This window comes from Pseudorca crassidens, chromosome 3 (assembly GCF_039906515.1).
Source record: "Pseudorca crassidens isolate mPseCra1 chromosome 3, mPseCra1.hap1, whole genome shotgun sequence".
NCBI lineage: Eukaryota > Metazoa > Chordata > Mammalia > Artiodactyla > Delphinidae > Pseudorca > Pseudorca crassidens.
The window spans coordinates 159338483-159347946 of NC_090298.1; the positions used below are offsets into that span (position 1 = coordinate 159338483).

Below are 9464 nucleotides of genomic sequence, written 5' to 3' on the forward strand. Positions count from 1 at the left end.
ACTCATTCGTGGCTCTGTGTAACTGGTTACATTCCCCGGGTGCTCTGCTGGAGTGTCTCACGCTGCCCCGGGAGGTCCTTGGTGGGTGGCCAGCATCCTCACATCACGTTTGTTTCAACACCAGGTCCACAGCTGGGCCTGGGGGACACAGAGATGAATCAAGGGAGGCCCCTGCCTTTGAGGGGCTCCCTTTCTGAAGAGGGAACCAGGCAGGCAGGCAGGCAGGCAGAAGAGCTGGTTACCATGACGGTATGAGCTTCCTGGGGCTGCCGCCACAAAGTGACACAAACTCGGTGGCTTAAGATAACAGAAATGTATCCTCTTTAAGTTCTGGGGGCCAGAAGCCTGAAATTAAGGTGTCAATAGGGTTGGTTCCTTCTGATGAGGCTCCGAGGGAAAATCCGTCCCAGGCCTCCTTCCTGGCCTCTGGCAACCCCAGGCAATCTTTGGTGTTCCTTGGCTTATGGCAACAAAAGCTCCAATCTCTGTCCCCATCTTCACATGGCCTTCTCTACATTTGTATCTCTGTGTCCTTTCTCTTATAAGGACACTTATCATTGGATATAGGACCCATCCTAACCCAGGATGATCTCATTTTGATACCCCTAATTACATCTGCAAAGACCCTCTTTGCAATTAAAGTCACATTCACAGGTACCAGGAGTGAGGACATGGACATATCTTTTGGGGACACATTCAACTTATTACCACCCGTGGTGACAAAGAAGGTGCACAGGAGGCTGGGTGAGGAGGAGAGAGTGTAGACAATCCCACAGGAGCAGAGAGCCACCTGCAGAAGTTCCTCTGAAGAGCCGCAAGAGATGTAGCTATTCATTTGCTTGTTCATCCCTCTGGTGAACGTTTATTGAGCGCCTACTGTGTGCTGAACTGGGCTTGAAGAACATAATGGATCCAATATAGACCTGGCTCCCATCCTCCCTGTGATTCATACACTATTTGTGGTGGAGACAGAAGAAAAGCAAACGGGTAGATAAAAATAATGACCAATGGTGAAAAGTGCCGCAGAACAACAACAACAGAAAAGAGGGGGTGGAGGAAGGAACTATATGGCCTGGGGAAGGGTACTATTTGCGGCCCGGTGGGTGGGGGTGGAGCCTGGAGAGCCCACATTTACACTGAAACGCACAGTCAGATGAGCTGAGGACACAGCCTTTTCAACAAAGTGTGCTGGAACCACTGGGTATCCACGTGCAACAAAACAAAACAAAACAAAAAACCAGCCAAACAACAACAACAAGATTAACTCAAAATGGATCATTCACTTCAATGTAAAATGCAAAACTGTAAATCTTCTAGATGACAACATAGGGGAAAATCGAGATGACCTTGGGTTTGGCACTGACTTTTTAGATACGAGACCAAGAGCACAGTCTGTGAAAGGAAAAACTGATAAGCTGGGCTTCATTAAAATGAAAAACTTCTGTTCTGCAAAAGGCACCGTTAAGAGAATCAAAAGATAAGCCACAGACTGGGAGAAAATCTTTGCAAAACACCTACCAGGTAAAGGACTCGTGTCCAAAATATACAAAGGATTCTTAAAGTCCAATAAGAAAATTAAAAACCCAGTTAAAAACTGGGCCAAAGATCTGAACAGACCCCTCACCAAAGAAAATATACAGATGGCAAACAAGCATATGAAAAGGGGCTCCACATCAGATATCATCAGGGGATTGCAAATTAAAACAACGAGATACCACCAAACACCTATTAGAATGGCTGAAATATAAAAAACCAACACCACTAAATGCTGATGAGGATGTGGAGCAACAGGAACTCTCATTCGTTCATCGCTGGTGGTACAGCTACTTTGGAAGACAGTTTGGTGGTCTCTTAACTAAGCTAAACAGAGTCTTATCCTACATTCCATCAATTGTGTTCCTAGGTATTTATCCAATTAATTTGAAAACTTATGTCCAGGCAAAAACCTGCACATGAATGTTTATAGCCGCCATATTCAATGCCTATTCAATAGCAACTCGATGGCCCCAAACTGGGAGCAACCAAGATGTCCTTCAATAGTTGAATGGACAAACTGTGGGACATCCATACCATGGAATATTATTCATTGATAAAAAGAAAGGAGCTGTCAAGCCACCAAAAGACATGGAGGAATCTTAAATGCATACTGCTAAGTGAAAGGAGACTCTGAAAAAGCTACATATGGTGTGGTTCCAGCTCTATGACATTCTGCAAAAGGTAAAACTACGGAACCTAACCAGGACTTAGAAGGGAGGGAGGGATGGATTTTTAGGGCAGTGAAAACAGTTCTATATGATAGTTCTATATAGTTCTATATGATGTAACAGCAGATACATGTCACTATGCATTTGTTGAAACCCACAGAATGTCCAACACAAAGAGTGAACCCTAAAGTAAACTGTGGGCTTGAGTTCATAAAAATGTATCGACATTGGCTGGATAATAACGTATCAATATGTAACAAAGGTATCACGCCAAAGCAAGACGTTAATAATAGGGGAAACTGTGCCTTGGGAGGGGATATATGGGAACTCTTTGTACTTTCTGATCATTTTTTTCTGTAAACCTGTTGCTGCTCTATAAAAATAAAGTTCATTAGTTTGGGGGGGAGGGGGCAGGAGATAAGCCTGAGCCAAGCTAGTGGAAAGTGAGAGGACTGAACGCTTGATGGAAGGCACAGCAAGTACAAAGCCTGGAGGGAGGAATGTGCTTGGTGTGTTCCAGAACTGGCAAGGAAACAGAATAGGAAGGGACGGGGATGGGCTGGAGAGAGCGGCAGGAGCTAGCTGAGGCTGAGGGGAGGCCCCAGGCGCCATTGGAGCAGAGGTCCGCAACTGACTGAGAATTATACATCCTGGGAAACAAATTTGATTCCCTTCAACTTCCCCTCGTTCTCATTCAGGGACACTGAGGCCCAGAGAACGGAATGGCAGTGAGCAAAGCTCATCTAACCAGCACTTGAGTGAGCTCACAGGATATCGTCAACATTTCCACCAAAGAGAAAGCACCCGCGTGACCCTCGTGATATCCCTTTGGGGTAAGGTACTATTATATTCTGCATTTCTCAAGATTAGGAAGTGAGCCCAGAGAGGCAGAGCCACTTGCTCACGGTCACACAGAGAGTGGTCAGTGGCCGAGGCTGACTCTCAACCATCACAGTGGCAGCCGCAGGAAGCATCTTGGAGCTCAAGTTGAAATCTCCAGCAGCCCGGGAAAGCTGCAGAGGGGATCCCTGCACTACTACCACCCCAGCAACTGTGCTTGGGACTGAAGCACCTCTGGGTGCCCCACACCTGGCAAATAGGGCTTATCAACAAGTGTTTGCCTAACCCACAATCTGATGAATCACGATGAGATGGCACACCTCTGAGGCTCCTTCCAGCTGGGAGGGTCCAGGACTGTGGACCCCAGAGTGGTCTCTTGGTGCCTCTGTGATGGCAAGGCGACCCCCTGCAGTGTCCCTGGGCTGCGGGGGTCCAGATGCTGTCAGTGACAAAACCCTCCTGGCCCCCAGGGAAGGCTTCCAGGTCAGGAGCTGCCTGCACCCCTTACCACCTGGCCGTGGGACTGTGGCTGACCATGGACACCTCCAGGCCTGAATATGGGTTCTGGGATCAAGAGACCAGGGCTGGATACTGGCTCCAGGTTACACCATGAGATGCTCTCCCTCTGATACCCACTTGGCTCCCCTTTTCCCCAGGTCTTGATTCACACATCTCCTCCTGGGAGATGGGTTCACAATTCCACCATCCTCTTTCTCCCCTCCCACACACACTCACTACCCATCTCCCTCCCCTGCCTTCCCCAATATAGTTGTTTATTTCACTTCTCCGCCCCCATCCCCCACTACAGTGAAAGCCCCAAGGGTAAGGGGATTTGTCTGCCTGTTGGCAAACGTGTTCCCAGTGCCCACACAAGGCCAGCACACAGTAACAGCAGGAGTAACAGTCCGTTCCTGGCAGGCCCCATGCCTGGTGTGGGGCATCTGGTGGCGGGGGGGGGGGGTGGCGGGTGTTTACATGCTCACAGGGATGGCTTGTTCCCTGTGGCCCCTCTGGTGCTGGCTCTGTGTTGTTAGATTCGTTGTCATGAGTCTCCTCGCTTACGTGAGTCAGTAAAGGCACCAGGCCTGCTGGCAGCTGTAGGACCTCAAGCGTCTCCCAGCACCTCCTAAGCCTCAGTTTCCCCGCCCTGAAGGGCTTCCTTGAGGGAGAGCGTCTCAAAGACTTAACATTTCTTGCTGTCATCATGCAAGGTTTTTGACAGAGTGGTGGGCATAACAGTGGATCAGGCTTGGTGGGTTCGCAGAAAATGAGGAGCTGAGTCCGCGGAAAGCCACTCTGAGCTCGCGGGACCCAGTTAACCGCATCCACCTAGGATTCTGTGGACCCCTCTGTGGCTGCGGGGGCCCATCTCCCCATCCATCAGGGATCCCTGCAGGCCCCGGATGCCGCCCCCGCTCCAGGTCCTCCCTGTGCTCCCGCAGGCGGGAGCCCACGGGGTGCCCCGGGGATCCCTGAGCGTCACGCTGCTGTTGTGGAGCGTGTGTTGACGCCGTCGCCGGGGAGACAGGCGGGGGCGGGCCTGGGCCGGGGGCGCCGCCTAGCTGCGCACGATGGGCCGAGCCGGCCGCTCAGGGCCCTGGCGGCCTCAGTGGCCACTGCCGCCGCCGCCCGCCGGCTTATATACCGCGGCTAAATTTAGGCTGCGCCCGGAGCTCGTCCCCATCCGGGACGCGTTTCCGCCGCCGCCGCCTTGGCCCGGCCCCCGCGCGCGCCGCGCCTATAAGGCTTGGGCGGGCCCGGCCGCTGCCCGCAGAGTCGTCCCCACCCGCCCGCGTCCCGACTAGCCCGGCTCCGGGCAGCCACTCACCGGTGTCCCGAATCCGCGTCAGCCCCGGGTCCCAGCCATGGCGCTGAGCGAGCCCATCCTACCGTCCTTCTCCACTTTCGCCAGCCCGTGCCGGGAGCGCGGCCTGCAGGAGGTGAGGGCGGCAGGGACCGCGGGCGGCGGGGGCGGCTGGCTCAGGGTAGTAGAACGTGGGCTGCGGGGTAGTAGAACGCAGGCGGCAGGGACAGCGGGCTTAGGGTAGTAGAACGCAGGCAGCGGGCAGCGATCCCCGGCCCCACCGCGCGCTCACGCCCGCGCCTATCGCTCTGTCACCCGCAGCGCTGGCCGCGCGCAGAGCCCGAGGCAGGCGGCACGGACGACGACCTCAACAGCGTGCTGGACTTCATCCTGTCCATGGGGCTGGACGGCCTGGGCGCTGAGTCCGCCCCGGAGCCGCCGCCGCCGCCGCCCCCGCCGCCTGCGTTCTACTACACTGAGCCCGGCGCCCCTCCTCCCTACGGCGCCCCCGCGGGCGGTTTGGTGTCCGAGCTACTGCGGCCCGAGCTGGACGTGCCGCCGGGGCCAGCGCTGCACGGTCGCTTCCTGCTGGCGCCGCCGGGCCGCCTGGTGAAAGCCGAACCCCCCGAGGCAGACGGCGGCGGCGGCTACGGCTGCGCGCCGGGCCTGGCCCGCGGACCTCGGGGCCTCAAGCGCGAGGGTGCCCCGGGCCCGGCAGCTGCGTGCATGCGAGGCCCCGGGGGCCGCCCCCCGCCACCGCCCGACACGCCACCGCTCAGCCCAGACGGCCCCGCGCGCCTCCCCGCGCCCGGCGCGCGCGCCCCCTTCCCGCCTCCCTTCGGTGGCCCCGGCTTCGGCGCGCCCGGGCCCGGCCTGCATTACGCGCCGCCCGCGCCCGCGGCCTTCGGCCTCTTCGACGACGCGGCCGCCGCCGCCGCAGCTCTGGGCTTGGCGCCGCCAGCCGCCCGAGGTCTCCTCACGCCGCCCGCGTCTCCGCTGGAGCTGCTGGAGGCCAAGCCCAAGCGCGGCCGGCGGTCCTGGCCGCGCAAACGCACCGCCACGCACACCTGCAGTTACGCGGGCTGCGGCAAGACCTATACCAAGAGCTCCCACCTCAAGGCGCACCTGCGCACGCATACAGGTGGGCAGCGAGCACGGGCTGGGGACCAATGCGGGGGGAGCTGGAGGAAGGGCGTGCTTAGGAGCCCCCCCAGAGGGCGTGGCCCAGAGGTTGGGGAGGGGGCAAGGTCTTAGCCCCCTGGGGCTTGGCTGGGGGCGTGGCTCCGGACCCTGGGGACGGGGCGCGCGCTTAGGACCCTCCTGGGAATGTGGCTCGGTACTTTGGGCAGGCATGCACACTTACGAAACCTAGGGGGACGCTATGTCTCAGACTGTCGGGGGGGGGGGAAGGTGCAAGCTTAGGAGCCCCCCGGGGGCGTGGCTGAAAGACACTGCAGAGCGGACTGTGCGCGCTTAGGACCCCTGGGGAGTGAGGATCAGGAGACCCGGGAATGGGAGATAACGTGCCTAGGATCCCTAGAGGTTCAAAACATAGCGGGGCGCCCTTCAGAGAGCTGGTTAGGGGTAGGTTGTGCGCGCCCGAGTAGCCACTAATCAGGGTGAGTGTCTGTGAGTATCAGAGCCACAGGCGGGAGGGAAACTAAGGCCGGCTCTCGCCCCCTCCCTGCAGGCGAAAAGCCCTATCACTGCAACTGGGACGGCTGCGGCTGGAAGTTTGCGCGATCCGACGAACTCACGCGCCACTACCGCAAGCACACGGGCCACCGGCCCTTCCAGTGCCACCTGTGCGACCGTGCCTTCTCACGCTCGGACCACCTGGCTCTGCACATGAAGCGGCACATGTAGCCTGGACGCCCCCCGCCCACCCGCGCGCGGCCGTGGCGGGTCCCACGCGCCGGGCACGGCCCCCTTCCAAACTGTGACTGGTATTTATTGGGCCCAGAGGACCGGGCCGGGCACAGCGTGGCCACCGAGGGGGCTCCCCCCACGACGACGACGGCGACGCCCGGCCCCCATCAGAGACTGAAGGCCCGGTGGGAGAAGACCACAATCCTCCTTGACGAGTTTTGTTTTCAAAATGGTGCAATAATTAAGTGTCGTCTTCCCCCCTGCCGGGTCTACACTAGAGGATCGAGGCTTGATGCCTCGTGAAAAATACAGCCTTAATTTGTACTGTGCAACGTTTTTTATAATATTGTACATAATGACTGTGACAGATATTGTATTACTGTAAATAGGAAGACAGGTGGGCATTTTGACTGCCTGGTTCATTTTTATAAGATTTTGCTGTTTTTTAATTAAAAAAAAAAAAGTTTTGCATCTTTTGAAAAAAATCACAGCACTGGTCTGGCTGCTTGGAAGCTGGGGGCTTGGGACACTTGGGAGGGGCTGGGGGGAACGGGCAGCTTTGATGGAGGGCAGCCTGGCAGAGGCAGGGTGAAGTGGGTCCTGCCCTGGCCAGCATCTGGGGTTGCCAGCTGCAGCCCCCAGCTGCCAGGAACCTGTGGGTTTTTCTATAAATTTAAACACTGCCTTTTAGGACTGAGGGAGAGTTATTTTAAGGTTGTTCCCTGAGCCATAAATTGCCTCTTTTTCCCCAGAGCTGGAGAAACTGCTGGTCCCACTGACGTGGCCTCCCCTGGGCTGAAAAAAGCCTTACCTCCTTTTGGAAGCTTCTGAGGTTTTAGCCAAACTTCTGTAGTGTGCAGACTTTTTTTTTTTTTTTTTTTCCTTCAGAAGGGGCAAAATGCTGAGTTTCTGACCTGTTTTGCCTTTCACTAGTCTTGCCTTTTAGCAGAATTTTTTGTTTTTTATTTTTAAGATGAGTTCCCCATCCTGTTAGAAAAAAATGAAATCCACATTTGAGGGTCATGGATGGTGAGTACGCTTTTCCAGTTGAGCAGAGGCCCAGAGAGGTAGCTATGGAACAGTGGTGTCAGGGTGCCAGCCTGGTCTGGCTGCTTCCCAGGGGTCCCTGAATCCCACTAGAGGGATTTCTGCAACAACCCACCTGTTGCTGGTGGTGGAGGGTTATAAGACCCTCCCCTGCAGCTGCCCTTGTGTGAAGGAGTCACGTCAGAGCCCCAGCCTTGCTGGCTGGAGGCGGCCACTCCAGAAATGTACCTCGTGAGCAAGGGAGGACCCCTGTACAGCACCCTGAATACCTCAATCAGGCGAGGAGGTGCCTCTCCCTGGCAGGTTCCCCCTCCTCTTCCCCCTTCTGGGGGCCCTGGGTGGGTAACCATGGCCACTAACAATTGCATAAGTTCTTTCCAGAAAGTGAAAATAGCTTGTAAGCAGCGCCTGTTTTAAAACACTCTTGCCCTATTGCGACAGAGGCTGGGATTTCCTCCCTTCCTCCCTCTCTTCATCCTTCCTCCCCACCCCCTACCCCTGACGGCAGCCCTGGAAACAGCTGAGAGCATTTGGTAATCCACAAAAAGCAGAAATGGGAGATGACAATCTGATGCATCTTTCTCGAGTAAAGAGCCTGGGCCCACTTCCGCTGGCGATGGGGTGTGTGAGTGTGCGTGTGTGTAAGCCTCTGTACCCTCTCTCTGCAGCTTTTGCAAAAAACGATTCCAGAGCAGAGCACTGGCCCCCTCAATCCGTGGAAACGCCCCTCTTTGCTCAGAGCTGGTCTCAGAGGCAGTAGGAGTAGAAGACTCGCAAGAGATTTTAAATAATTTTTTGGTGCGGTCCTCCGGTCTTTCTCGTTGAGTTTTTAAACGCACGGGTAAAGCCATGTTTCTGGCTTGCTCGAAAACACCTCCCAGAGGCCTCTGAATCCACTGAGAGGCCACTTGTAAGGGGACTGAAGCTGCCGAGTTTCTGTTTCCTGAGCGCCTCCAACTGATACAATAGAAAGTGTCAGGCTCCTACGCAGCAGTGCGTTTCAGCAAGACACGTTTCAGCAAGACACGGGGCCAGCAAAGAGCTGGCTTGCACTGATTAATGCAGAAACACTCCCTCATCGTTTTCTCTGCCCCTTTCTGAAACCCAAATGTTGACTTCCTTCAAATAGCTTCTGGATGGGTGGTTCTCAGCCAGTTGCAACCCAGTCTTGAGATATTTGGGGTTTTCACAACTGGGGGATGCTGCTAGCATCTAGTGGGCGGGAGCCAGGGATGCTGCAGAAACATCGTAGAAGGCACAAGGTAGCCCCCTCCACAGAGAACCATTCGGTCTCAGTGCCGTTAGTGCCGCGGCTGAAACACCTGCTCGAGTTCCTAAAAGATCATCATTCATCCCTTTTACTAGCAAGGAGGGGGCGCCATCCCAGGACGCAAGTTTCCATGACAGATGCCACCCAGAGAAGAGTATGAATAAAACCTCACTGCTGGGCCCTGTCCCCATCCCTGTGACAAGACACAGAACGCTATTCCTTCCTGGTGTCCACTTGAGAAAATATAAAATATCAAAGAAAAAACAATTTTTTTGCCCTGCATTCTACAACCCAATTTTCGTCAAAGTTTTTTGGAGGAAGGGGTTTCTGGTCAGTGGTTGAATTGTTTTTGCATGGCTGTGACTCTCACTGTATCCTCTTTTTTTTTTCCAGGAAAAGTTATAACCATTTTTCCATATATTTTCCTCCA

General features: G+C 55.3%; 1 protein-coding gene across 1 annotated transcript; it reads left to right on the forward strand.

Annotated features, from left to right (window-relative positions):
• The first annotated feature begins 4799 nt into the window (after positions 1-4799).
• Positions 4800-7205, forward strand: KLF2 (KLF transcription factor 2). The gene is made up of 3 exons (XM_067733077.1): positions 4800-4984; positions 5170-5989; positions 6539-7205. Exons 1-3 carry the CDS (start codon positions 4910-4912, stop codon positions 6712-6714), a joined length of 1071 nt encoding a protein of 356 aa, XP_067589178.1. The 5' UTR covers positions 4800-4909; the 3' UTR covers positions 6715-7205.
• The last annotated feature ends 2259 nt before the right edge of the window (positions 7206-9464 follow it).